Source organism: Schistosoma haematobium, assembly GCF_000699445.3.
Source record: "Schistosoma haematobium chromosome Unknown HiC_scaffold_257, whole genome shotgun sequence".
In the NCBI taxonomy this organism is placed as follows: Eukaryota; Metazoa; Platyhelminthes; class Trematoda; order Strigeidida; family Schistosomatidae; genus Schistosoma; species Schistosoma haematobium.
In genome coordinates, this window is record NW_026137065.1 from 1 (window position 1) to 14,891 (window position 14,891).

The 14,891-nt window shown below is 31.1% G+C and overlaps 1 protein-coding gene across 1 annotated transcript; it reads left to right on the forward strand.

Annotated features, from left to right (window-relative positions):
• Window positions 1–32: 32 nt before the first annotated feature.
• MS3_00010537 (uncharacterized protein) lies at window positions 33–14,348 on the forward strand (the record flags this gene model as incomplete). Its single annotated transcript, XM_051218911.1, has 5 exons — window positions 33–53; window positions 172–357; window positions 2,947–3,384; window positions 4,644–4,758; window positions 13,660–14,348. The coding sequence occupies 5 exons, from the start codon at window positions 33–35 to the stop codon at window positions 14,346–14,348; spliced, it is 1,449 nt and encodes a 482-aa protein (XP_051064043.1).
• Window positions 14,349–14,891: the final 543 nt, after the last annotated feature.

Sequence of the window (14,891 nt, forward strand, 5' to 3'; positions counted from 1 at the left end):
GGTTCTCTGCTAACTATCTTTAATCAGTCAACATGCCAGTAGACTATTGGGAGGTTATTGTCAATGTATATCATTTTAGCTAGCAAAAGACAATCAAATCATATGTAGTCCTATATAATATTTATCATAAAACATTTGATTGATTTTTAAGACCATACTTATCTTTTTTAGGATCGAATAACATTACATCGAGAATTTGTATCATTAGGCTGTTGTTCACATCCAAGTGGATTAATTCTATGCGATTTAGCCGTGAATAAAACTGGATTTGTTCCTGGGGAAACAATTATTCCTCAAGTTCATATCACCAATCGATCTAGTCGTGCTATACAAACTGTACATTTAACATTTGCACAGGTTAGTTTAATCACATATAATTTGAAGAAATGATACTTTATTCTATTTGATTTAAACTGTAACTTATTATACTAAGTTTTTCTGTGTTGTTTTGATTGAACAATAATATCTAATGAATTGATCATTTATGACGAAACATTCATTTCACTGTATTTCTCATATTGTAAAATTCTTATATAAATTAAACACATTATTGAACACATAATCACCGTTATCGAATATCAACTAGAATGATACTAAAACTTAGGTCTCCTTGTGATCATCACTATCCTCCTAACACATAAATACTAATGTCAGAAAGGGTTTTTTGACAGTTGATATCATGAGCCGTTTCGTCCCACTGCCATCCAGTGCTTCCAGGTTTTCCATGGTGGTCTAGCCTCAATTGACTCATGATCTCAACTATTAAAATTACTAAAATCTCCACAAAACCCATTCTGATATTAATCAACATATGCTCACTAGTGACGGTCTCCAAGTGGTATTCCCTGGAGTTCTAGTGAAAAGCAGTGACCAGTGGAGTTCAACCAGGTCTGTTATGAGATAGTAACTCACTGATGACAATGATGAATGTGTCACTCAGTTTCATGGATTGGTTCAAGTTAGACATTAACACAACTGGATGCTGACTCAATGCTTTAATGGTTAAGCGCTGGCTCGCGAGATTGATAGGTCTTGGGTTGGGAACACGCGAGGCGGGATCGTGGATGCGCACTACTGAGGAGTCCCGTAATAGGACGAAACGGACGTCCAGTGCTTTCAGGTTTTCGAAGGCGGTCTAGCTTCAATTGACTCATGATCGCAACTATTAAAATTACATAAATATCACTTATAATAAAAATCACTGACTTCAGTGTCTTATAGCTACATTATTTTAAAAAAAATATGTAATTCATATAAATAGTTATTTGTTTGCTTTTTTTCATTGGACATATAATCAAATTCATTTCACGATACTTTCATGATTTCAATCAATAAATTATTAGTATCTACAACCCTTTACTGTGATAAACATGTGCTCACAAGTGACTAGCTTCATGGGAGAATTCTCGGAATTCCAGTGAGAAACCGTGACCAGTGGAGCTAATCCGTGTCGGATAGAGACAGGCATCTACCTAAGTACAATGGAAGATGGTCGCGCAACTTCATGGATTGGTTGAGGTTAGACATTAATGCTTTTGAATGCCAGCTCAATAGTCTAGTAGGTTGAGCGTTCGCGCGCGAGACTGAAGACCCTGGGTTGGAGTCCCGTGAGCGTAATCGCGGATGCGCACTGCTGAGCAGTCCCACAATTGGACGAAACGGCCGTCCAGTGCTTCCAAGTTTTCAATGGTTTTTTAACATAAATCAATTCATGATCACAACCATTAACTTAATAATCTCCACAACCCTTTACTGACAATGAATTTCTTTGTTACTATTACTAATAATACATTTCTTAATTTGTTAAAGTTTGTTTACAATGTAGTTAAATTAATTTAATTCTATAAAGTGAATTATTGAGGAAAAAATAAATAGAAGTCTTAATTTGATTGTTCAATATTCAATGTAATTTATTTCTAAATAAGACATCATTAAAGGTTGTTAGTGTTTAAAACAATCTATTACATTCGTTGAATGTAAACTAAGGATTATTTCTCTTTCCAAGATATATCTTCAATATTAATTTTAAATGAAAGACAACTAGATATTTCACATATATTTAGTTATTTGACAGATAGAAGTTTTTATAATGTGTCTACAAGTGTTATCACAAATTTTCGGTTGACAAGATAATATTGATTTAATGGATTGGAAATTTAGTATAATTATTTTTCTAGAAAATCATATTGGCTTAAGCTAGTGATAAATTTTGTCATATAAAACAATATGTAATTTTTGTTAAAGAATTCATTTTTTTAAAACTCATAAATGATAGTTGAGTTCAGAAAACACTTATACAGCTAATTTATCCATTGTGATCAATTGTCTTGCCAATAAATCTCTTCTTAGTTACTATTCTACTGATCTTACATTGGTACTGAATTATTAAGTTGAGGGTGAATATTAGTTGAATATCTTACTTTTGGTTAATAAAATTACAATAAGTTATTAATATTTCGAAGTTATAGGTGACGAATCCACATATTTTTATTATGATTTATCATTCAGTAAGTAAATAGAATGAATGGAACTAAAAAATTTCAAACAACTATCCTTAGGAAATCAGTTTAAATCAAGGAATAATTATCGTTAGACAAATAGTAGAAATCAAGAAGTACTGAACAGCTGTCTGGTCTTAGTATGGGGGCTTCTACGTAGTGCGTATGTATGACCGACTCAGTGTTAACATGTAAACCAGTGACTAACGGTCCAGTGGTAACGTAGTGGATAGGTACTATTGAAAAGTCAGATACTAGAAAGAAACAGCTTTCTACTATTTTTGGTTTTCATTTGTTTTCTAATTGAAGTCAGCTCGTTATGTAACCTGTAAAAATCAATCATTATTTATTCATTACTGAATGAAATTTAATTATATAAATATTTGAAAAACTATTTTTAAATTTATGATTTCCTTTTTTTTCTTTATCTAATAAAATCTAATTCAAGACAGTCTTTTTAAAAGGTATCAATAAACAAAATCATATTGAAGTTTTACGTATTTTTGCGACAAGATTAAATGCTCAATCAACATTGTCCGGATATAATTTATTTGAACAATTAGATATGAATAAAATTTCTGGTGTATTTTCTTCATCAAATTCATTTTCATCAAGAAGTTCAACAAATCGTTTTGAACGTAGTGAACAACAACAAAAAACACATCGACATAATAGTGTAAATAGTAAAAATGATAAACAGATTAAATCCCAGACAAAACATAAACACCGACAAAAATTACATCAGAATTCTTTATCAACAAATATTATCGCTGTACCAGATCAAGGTGGTCAAGCATATTTCACAGATTTAATACATGTACCACCTCTTCCAACTAGTGGATTATTTGGTAGACAAAATTTAATTTATTTAGAATATTCATTAATTGTAAGTTTTATGGATATTTTTTTATTAAATACGAAAAGATTAAAATATTATCATATAGTAAATATAGTATGAATGAATTGAAAGTTGTGTTCAATATCTTTCATATTATTTATCTAATCTTAAAAGTCATTATTAATAAGTCATATATTAGTGCATTACATTTGTACTATTTTCATAAATTGGCATAGAGTTATTATTTAATCTCAGTATTTTAAACTGGACAATGATTTGATAGTTCTTATTTATATTTTATGATGTGTAGATAAATATTTTTACAAATAACAGCCTGAAGATTAAACGTTCAGGCGTGAGACCGAAGGCCCTGAGTTCGAATTCCGTGTGCGGGATCGTGGATGAAACGACCATCCAATGTTTCCAGGTTTTCCATGGTGGTTTAGCTTAAATCGACTGGTGAATTCAACTGGAAATAATAGTGAGAAGTCGTATCTGACATATGGTCAAACATATTGGGATTTAAACAGTTATCATTAATTGAATTGAATAATCATCGAACGATATTGTAGACTAATTGACTTTGGGACTGTAACATTATATGCTAGCCTAATGGTCTTCATAATTAAGCTATTGATACTAGACTTGAAGATACTGTGCTCGATTACTGGTGTGATCGTGAGTACACAGTCCTTGGTATTTACATACTAGGACCAAACAGCTGTCCACTGTTTCTTGGTTTTTAGTGGTACGGCATCTGAGATCAATCTTTGACAGATCCAATCTGCAATCAATCGTCTTTGCAAATTTTGTATTAAAACCAAAATAAATCATTTGTTACCAACTAAATGACTATCTTATTAAAATATTTTTATCTTAAATTGGCATAGTATGGCTAAAAACAAGCTGTATTCTAACTATTATTTAATCGGAAACTTTGTTAAGCTTTTGTTGATGTATTGAAAAACCTGCAATTTATATTCGTTGAATGGGTTTCAAACAATGATGTGACCATAAATAATTATTAAAATGTTCTTAAATAAATAGTAAACAGGTTAAAATGAATCAGTGTGAATATCGTTAACTAACTGGAGTTAGAAATGTAAACACTTGAGCACCTGCTGAGTGGTTTAGAGGTTAAGATCTCGCCTCGGTACCTGAATCTCTTGGTTTGAGTCATGTTTGAACACAGGTGATAGTTTATACACTAGGAGGAACCATCTATTCATTACTCCTTGGTTCCTAATGACTGTTTAACTAAGATCAACTAGTTATATGTACTTTTAAACCATTATTTACCTTTTTAGTTACGACTTCGTATGCAAGGTGATAGAGAAGGTAAGCATGATCACTGTATGCAAATCCCAATTACAATCGGTTCTGACCCAACTAGAGAAACATCGTTCATTGGAAATGATGAAGGTAAGCCTTATTGATTAGTTTCTTGTTCACCAATATGTCTTTTTAAAGCTTCTGATCATGAATGAAATATATCAGTCTTTTGATAAAGTAGAGAAAAATAAACTGCTGAGCAGTATACTCACTCTTTGGTTAAGAGACGGATATAAAGGCTTCAAGGAAGGTGACCTACGGTGTTAAATACCAGGGGAGCTTTATGAATACCTCCTGGGATTTCTTCAAACATTATTGCTTAATAGATGAGAATTTCAAGATAAATAAAATGTTCGAGAGCTTCAAGTATCTCATTTTCTACTATTGATTCTGGGGTTGACATAGCCAAGTCATGAAGCGATATTCAGTAATAAGTAGGGGAGAAACACGTTACGTATACGTTTGGATTTTTTACTTAAAGCGGTAGGAAGATTGCATTTTGTCAGTCTTCATCAAACACAACAATACCTTTTGAGTAATTTAAGTCATACATTTCTAATGTAAGGGTTGAATAATATTATCCCTAATTAAATAGAACAAGTTAGAACCGATTTCAGCCTTATTGTAACTTTATAGTTGAAACTTAATCAATTTTGATCAATGGTTCGTCGTGTATACAACACATTCTAATTATAGGTAAAGCAAAAAATAATGATAAATTTTCCTAAATAAATCATCTTGAGAGCATCTTATCACTTCTCGACAAATAAGTGTGAATGATGTTATTCTGTGCTCTTCAGCACCAGTGACTTATGTATTACCCGAAAGTTTATTGAAAGAAAAATATCTAAAACTAACATTTATCAAAGTATAGCCCAATGAGTTGATGATTATACTCGATTAAGTGTTCTTTCAATTCCCTTTCATATCAAGTATATTGTTTATTTTAAAAAGAGGAAAAATATGCGGAAAGTAGGTTGAGAAATTTTCAATCCGATTTGCCAGTTAACATGGTGCTACGTTAGTTTATATTTTTGATATGAAACACGGGTTAAAACGTCTGGTATTATTTTTGAGCAAGCATTTCCGTAAAGAAGCCTGTAGTTTTCTAATCCAATTCTTATCATATTATTGTCTGAATTGAATAAATTATATATTAAAGAGAGTATATCAAGTAATCGATCACTGAGTTTTAAACAATGTTATGTTTTTAGTTCTTTTGCACTGATCGAGTTCTATCAATCATGTTGCAGTGTGATCACTAGTCTGAGAGATTCGGCACAGTATACAGTAAGCTGAGGTGTCAGATGGTTAAGAGTGATCAACCAGAAATTCCGGATCTAGGGTTTGGTATTATTCAGCTGTACTTGCGATCTTGAACGAACTGATACACCTTGTGCGACTGAAGCTCGTCCAGAATTTTCTGTTGACTTTCTTCAACTACGTAACAGTACAACACGTGCTGTCAAGTTAGCAGAATTAGTGTCCGTATTTCAACTACAACGAGAGATTTTCACCAGCAATAAAAGTTAAGTAAATATGACAATAATCGTTATCAAGTAATCAATCAGTTGTCAGCAGATGAGTTATCTAATTATCAATCTAATCAAACAGACGATGATTTACCGACTATAAACAACATGACAAATATTTCTATGGAAAACAAATAGATAAGACGAATGTTTGATGCTTTCTTACATTACATACCGAATATTATATATATAGAAACCAATTAGAGATTGATCATTATAACATAATAATCTGTTTATTTTATTGAAGACATCAGAGGAAAATATCTACCAACGAATAATATGTTTAAAAAAAAGGGAGTTAACTAAAGACAAACCAAATAATATCTATTTTACTGTTTCCTTCCATTTGTGCTTTCTTCTGGCTGTTTACTTGATGGCCCTGATGAGTGCGAGAAAGTATGTGTGTGTGCGTGTGAGTGTGTGGTATACAGGCAACGAAAGGAAGAAGCCTACTATGTAAAAGTAAAAAAGAATTACATGATGATGTGACAGTTAGAAAACAGTTGTTCTTATCAATTTCTCAGGTACACAACAAAAATCAGTCATTGAAAAGTTTGTTTTTCTTTCAATTATTAGACATATAATTTTGTACTTATCTTTTTTTTCTTTAACATTATTCAATAAAAAACTACACAGCTATGTGTACAAATCATATATTTTTCAAAGATATATATATATGTACACGCATATAGATGCACATAATGTAACAATTATGTTAAAAGTAATGAAATTTTTCCTCTAATAATAAGACTGATGGTAACGGTCAAAAGAAATAATAACCGTACTTTGAAATTGGTACGTTTTTGTTGGTTATGGAAAAAAAATGCTAAAATAGGGGGAATGAAGTGGGAAAATAGTAGTAGATGATGATGTTGTGACAAATTTTCCCATATATCTGTCTTTGTGTAATATATTTATGGTATGTTACTTTGTTTATCTTTCTATATTGCCTGTCACATTTTGCCTTTTTCCAAGTTAATTCTGCCTATTGCTGTTATGACTTGAATTTGTTTTTAAGATGTATTTAGCGCATGTATACATGAAGGTATGTATGAAGTTGTGTGTATGTAAATGTATATGTTTTATACCCAAAAATAACAATTATCTTTCTAATGAAATAAATATATCTAGAGGTATTGACACAAGATTTTGTGGAGAAAACTAAATTTTCATAGTTTGTGTCACACACAAACCGATACTAGTGAGATAATCACTGAGAACCAGGAAGTAGTGAGCGGTTGCTTTATTCTAGTATGGAACTCATCGGTGATGGGAATACATGACCTAACCAGGGCTCGAACTCAAGATCTTTGCGTTTCGCAAAGATATATTGGTCTTCAGACCAGTTAGTCAGCATTTACCGGTTTTACATGCCTAATTTCAATCGTTTTATGACACTGAGCAACGATCGTTCATCACTTGAGGTGGTCAATTGTTTTATATCCGATGTTATCGTACTTCCTTAGTTATAGCCTTTCATTCCGACTCCAAGAATCACTTCTTAAAAGTCATCATTAATGAAGACGTATTTTTCAATGTTACAGAAGTTTATGAAATTTGCCGAAGGTCTCAGATTTGAACCCTGGTGTAGTCATGGATACCCACTACCTAAAAGTTACACACTAAGATGAAATGTCCATTATTGGTGAATTTATGTACATACATGGAATATTTGAGCGAACAATTGTTTTCCGTAAGCTCATCATAATGCAGTGATGTATCTATAAATATTTTATTACGATGGCCAGAATAAATACAGACAAGTAAATAAATATAAGAACGGAAATAGAAGACAAAAAGCGAAACGAAGGGATAATAAAACTCATTATCTAATATCTGACTCTAAAGAGGATATAGCGGGGGATATCTTAACACGTCACATAAGAAAACCTAATGAAAGAACTTTTAACGCTGTCAAATTGTATGTTATCTTCGCAACTAAACCATTACTCACACTACTAATCAAAGATCCATTCCTGATGATGGGTTCTTCTGTGTGTATACTGATTCGGACGTTTCTATGGAGCTATTAGCATAGGCTGTATTCAAAGCGTCTTATCCTTGAGTGCTCTCGAGAGTTTACCAAAATGGATGGAAATTAATCATAAAATTTAATAACACTATCCTTTCTCAACTAGTACTTAGTAAAGACTACAATAAAACGAACGAAGTTTTCTCGATTTTGTATTAGATCCTAAACAGTCTGCATGTGGGCCAAGATTATAGCTCATCTACATAGCTGAAGCCATCATGGTTATTCTTAGAGAGCGGATATATATTCGAATCCTCTGTTTACATGGCTTATAATCAGACAATGTCATACCTAAATAACATGTTACAAATCCTTATCCTCGATCCTCTTCTATGTTGATCTCTTCCTTACCTCAATCTTGATTTACCTACTCGCCTTTCTTAATTCACATGAATTTATATGTCATAATAATTTCTATGAAAACACATCGTTCAATGGAGATTCTTGCTTCAAGTTGCCTGGTTCAATCTTAAGTCTTTCCTTTTTCTTTCTGAACAACGATATCCGTATAAATTTCAGACAGCAGTGAGCAATTAAAACCTTTCTATTTATTGTTAACATTCAGGTCCCTATAAATATACCTCTTGTTACAAAACATATCTTCATAACACTATTACCATGTTTATTATCATCCTAATGAACTAGGTCAGTCAGTCAATAACAACGTAGAACTAGGTACGAAAGCACATCGGTTCAAGTTACCCTATCTATAGTGATAGAGCTAGTAGGAGCATAAGCAGTAATCGGAAAGATTAGTGTTTGAAGGTGTTATTCAAGGAGTATAATCCAGTGAAATAAATTTGGAAAGAAAAAAGAGAAACGGACATGAAGAATTCAGAAGATTAGAATTTGGGGAGAACACAAAGAGTGGATGCACCTGCGCCACTGAAAACTATTTTGAGCCATTTCATTCAGGGGTCTCTAACCATCGGTTGCCATCATCTAGCGGTCCCCAATCAGGTAGTCTACACCTACCAGCATGACTCCAGTCCACTTGTCAGTGACTTCATGGACTTGTGCCATGTTTTGGTTTGGCCGCCTCTAGCTTTCTTCCAACCTACTCCTATACCACTGAACATAGCACGTCGAGGCAGTCGGTGGTTGGGCATACGTAAAACGTGTCTCAGCCATCTCAACTGATGAAGTTTCACTACTTCATCAATTGATTTGCCATCCTTACCTAGTACCCGTTTCCTAACAACTGTGTTACTTACTCGATGGTCCCACGATATACGAGTAATGTTTCGAACACACCTATGATCGAATACTAGTAACCTACGAATATCCTCTACTCTTACCGGCCATGTTTCACTGCCATAAAGTAGGATGGAATGATTTGCTGCTTAGTAAACCCGTTCTTTGGTTGATAGACGGATATCTCGCCTACACTACAAATGGCTCAAGTTGGCAAAAGCTAGTCGAGCTTTCTGTATCCATGCTGAGATTTCGTCAAACACCAGACCACAAGGGCTGATGAGACTTCCAAGATAAGTGAAGCGGTCGACACACTCAACTACTTCACTCCCTATCATTAGTTCACGTAGCGATGCAATTCAATCCTGAAGCAACATTTTGCATTTCGAGGGGAGAATCGCATGCCGAACGTGTTTGCATTGTTGCTTACAGTGGTTAGAAGACTGCATTTTGTCAGAGTCTTCACCAAATAGAACTATGTCATTGACATATTCTAAGTCAACAAGTGGATCACCTGGTAGAAGTTCAACCTCTGGAAATTTAGATGAGGAAAATGTGAATTCATTCATGTAATTTATCTTAACATATTGGTCATAACTCAACACTTTTTAACAAATATTCCTAATTTTTTTTCTTGAATATCCTTTTCAGTTTACAAATAACACGTTTTTTTAAAAAAAAACTTATTTCATCCTTAACCGAAACACTAATTTCAAATACAAACATTATATGATTGTCATATACTTCGTGTAAATTATTTTGACAATAGTAATACAATCATTATTGATTTATGACTGTAGAGAATGATGAAGAAGTTATTGTCAAACAATTGTTCCTTTAAATATTTCATCTTTTTGAATCCTTTATGAAGTTCTTTAAATAAAAATGAAATGATCAGATTGCTCACCAATCTGTATTTCATTGATTAGTTTAGTCTTATTATTTTTATTTACATCATGTCAGTCAAATGTATACATATCATTGAGAAAATAATCTTTGTTCGAATTACTGCCCTATACTACTTCTCTTTTATTGTCATGATCTGTTCACTTTAAAAATTTCGCTAGGTTGTTTCCATTTACTACAACTGAATAATAATATTCGTTATATGAATACTGTTATATATGTGTGTATGTGTAATGATGAGAACAGTTTTAGTAAACTTTATTCACATTAGATACATGTTTGACTATTTTAGTTACTTTCATTTCGTTTCTGTGTGTCCCTCACCGCCTCCTCCATTTTCTTTTTGTTTCTCTCTCTCTTTCTTTCTATGTCTCTCATTTATAATTCATGTTAAAATGTAGAATCTAAAAAGAATATCACAATCAGTATTGAATTTGTTGTTGGTTACTGTCAGTCTTTTCTTCATTTGTTTATTCTTTGAGAAAAAATATCTAATAATTTATGACTGATAGATTTAAGTAAATGTTACCTTGATTATGTTTTTTCAAATTTCCATTTATTTATCTTAGAATGTATTGTATAGTTCTGATTTTAATTCTCTTATTTAATTCACAAAATCTTTCATACTTCTGAGACATTTTTATTACTTTGGAAATAGTTAGCATTTAGTAATTGTAGTGAATCTATTTACAACGTAGTGAATTTCCATTGACTGGGTTTACCTAACAATCATCATCTTTGACGCAAGATACTTATTGACATGGAAACAGGTTGAAATAAGGCTATAGATAGTCAGACCGAGACTTTGTTTCAGTTCGTAAAGTCATTTACTGCTGGACTGGAATATACAAGCAGATGTAAATTACCTGGTTATGATCCTCAATGTCATCTCACCAAATGATTGCAGAAGTTGTACTGTATCCATTCTTTGTCTTGAAATATTTATACTTTTTATTCTGTAAATTCACTCATCCTACTCGAATCATATCTTCAGTGCCTTTAATTTTCTACTAATATTTTAAGGTTTCTACTTCAACTACACTGACATATGCCTTAATATTTTCATCTCTCAACACCTTGTATTGTGCTGTGACAACTAAGAGCATATATATGCTCCAGTTTCTACGGTGCTTATGACTATTCAGCTGACCATATGATTGGCAAGATTAGACACTGTGGTTAGGAATATGATTTCATGTGATAGCACAAAAATCAGAAGTATCGGTGTTAATTTCTCAGTAAATCTTATGTTAATTACTAATCATTAGATTAAAAATAGGGATACGTCGTAAATGTTTCCAACTTGTAATTAATAATAAAGTATTTACCAGTGTTTCATTTCATGACCATATGTTTGTAATATGTTCATGAATCTACATAGTTTGCTTTGGTATGATGTTTAGAACGTTGATATTTTCCGCACAAAGTAATTCCACCAGAGTGTTGATTATATAAACCATTTTTCTACTCTTTTATCGTGTTATTGAGAATCACTGATTTTTCTCAAAAGTATTGACTGAATTCAGCTTAAAATAAGTCTGTTGAAATCAATATTCGGTACTTTTTTAAATCGTCCATATGAAGAAGAGCATGTCAACTTAAAACTGTTGTTGCAAATAAGTGTTTTTTTTCAAAATGCTCTAAGTTCTTTGAGAATGTCAACATATGGTAATCTTGTTCAAAACCAAAAAACAACCTGTTATTATCTATAAAAAGCCACCTAAATTAATGAAAAGTTATTTAAGAACTTATATAGGAAACATTTGATATAGGGGATTTATTTCTAATTCTATAAAGTGAGCCATAGAATTGTTTTTTGTAATAAATCTTAATTCCTATCTACTTTCTAGTGAAAAAATATTTCCAAGAATTATCTCTTCTATCATGTTGGATTTTCGGTTTGATGAATAGATTTACTAATAATAATCACATATCTAATAAATAAAAATACAAAATGCAAATCAGCTTATAAATAAAATATTTAGTTTCTACTAATTATAACAATAGTAATAATGAGTGTACATCGGCCAAAAGGCATGGTTTGAATGATCTAATATACAATTAAATTTCTCTAATCATTAATACTTTGATGGAGTTTTGTTTTCTGAGCTGCGTTGTTTGGTTGTGTATCTTTCATCGTTATTCTGAAGTCCAGCTGAGAGAACAACACTCCATCAAAATCATCCACCTAAGCTAAAAATCTTCACCATCTCAAAATCACTAATACTGAACAAAATTTAGTCGAATATCAGTTAGACTTAATAATTATGATATTCAGTTATACTCTATAGAGGCTAGCCATATTATAATATACATTTAATTTCCCATTTAGGATGTAATTAAACATTACATATTTGTTAACAATGTTGATTAGGTAAAAGTTCGGTTGAAGATTGAGCTTATAGGGATTACTAAAATGATTTATTGCTTTTGAAATCATTTTTCATCTAATAAATAGAATGTTTCTTTGGTTTAATAATATTTTGTTATAATAGTATTGAAAGCTATTGGAATTTGATCAGTTTAGTTGGTGTATTAACTTTTCTTTAAGGCTTATAATTGTTTCATCAATTTTAATATTTTTAAAAGAATATCGTTAATTAATTTCAATAATTTGAATGGGAACTTATCCAAACTAATGGTATCTTCTTTAATTTTCTTAATAGGCAGAAATAGTTTTCTAGGAGAATTATCATTGTCTACTTAACCCTTATTAATGACTTAACAGATGTGAAATAATGTGAGAACAATCGTTGTCACTGCATCGATATGCAGGAGTAATAGCGAAATATCCTATCTATTTTACTATGATTACTTAGGCATGTATATATATAGGTCCTGGGTTCGAATCCTGCGAGGCGGGATCGTGGATGCACACTGTTGTGGAGTTCCATAATAGGACGAAACTGCCATTCAGTGCTTCCAAGTTTTCCATGATGGTCTAGCTTCAATTGACTCATGATCTCAACTATTGAAATTATTACAATCTCCACAAAACCCTTCACAATTATATTACCTAAGTGAGCCGTTGGTTCATTAATCATTATCATTCTTATTATTTGATAATTGAAAATACTTTTTTTGCTAAAATATTTAACATTCTGAGCACAATGATATTTTTTAATCATCATAATTTATGTAATAAGTGATAGTTATCATTCATTTTTGAAATTCAATCAAAAAAACCAAACACACTTATAGTTTTACTATTACAACTAACTCATCACTATATTTCCTATTTATATACCTCTATAATGATAGATAAATTTCAAACAAATAAATAAACTTATACTACTGTTTGTTTTCTATTTCTTTTTTCCTGTCTAGTTGTACCTTGTTATGCATCATTTGATTTTGCTTCTGGTGATATTGTAGAATATGATCCATTAAATCAATCTAATTCAATACGTTTAACTCCTGTTTATAGATATTTTAAACCAAAACCTATTGAGCAATCACCAAATAAATTAAATAATATTAAATTTTCTTCTAATTCACCATTAAATAATAATAATAGTGTAAAATCATTACAAATTCTATCAAAATCTAGTCCTTCAATATTAAAACAACCGAATATTATAAATACTTCAACTAATAATATACCTATTACAGAAAATAATCATCAAAATTCATTGAAATCTACAAAATCATTATCATCACCATCATCATCGTCATCATCACTTTGTCATGATAAGGAATTCATTCCACAGAAACAATATAATCAATCATTGAATAATACAACTTGTTTGGTTAATAATAATGATGTAATGATAACTACTATTCCAGGATTAATGAATTCTGATGATCCTAAATCAGAGAATTATTCACATAAACAATTTCCAAATAAAAAGCTCAAACCTACTTCATTGAATAAATTAAAACGTCAAAATAATATTCAAGACATAACACCAATACATAAAATGAATAATATAAATTCAATTGATCTAATAACTATGAGAAATGAATCCTCAATTACGTTTATCAAATCAACAATATTTTTGATGATGGTAATATAACATTACGTGATATAAGCAATAATGCGAATATTGAAAATAAATTAATTCATTATCCTCTAAAGTGAAATCATTGAAAAAAAACACAATCTGATGCTTTTAATTTATCAAAATCTAAGAAACAAAACTATAAACAACAATCATTAACAAATTATCATCAGAAATATTCAGAGAAAAATGAAAAAGCACATTTGATATCTGATCATACCTCTTCAACATCATTACCTCATCATTATCATCATCATCATCAACATCAAGAACATCGTCTTCACAATTATTATCACCATCATCATTCTTCTACTTCTCCACCATGTTTAGAAAATTCTAAATTAGAATATAAATGTAAATCGCAAACAAACATTCCGATTCATCAATATTTAAATGATTAATGATAGATCAACCATTATCATATGATGTAATTAATAAAAATGTAAAAATTACACGAAATCAATCAATGATCATAGTTATTGTTATAATTTAGATTCTATTCATACCAAACCAAATGGATTATACAAAAGTTATTCATAGTGATAGTGATAATGATGG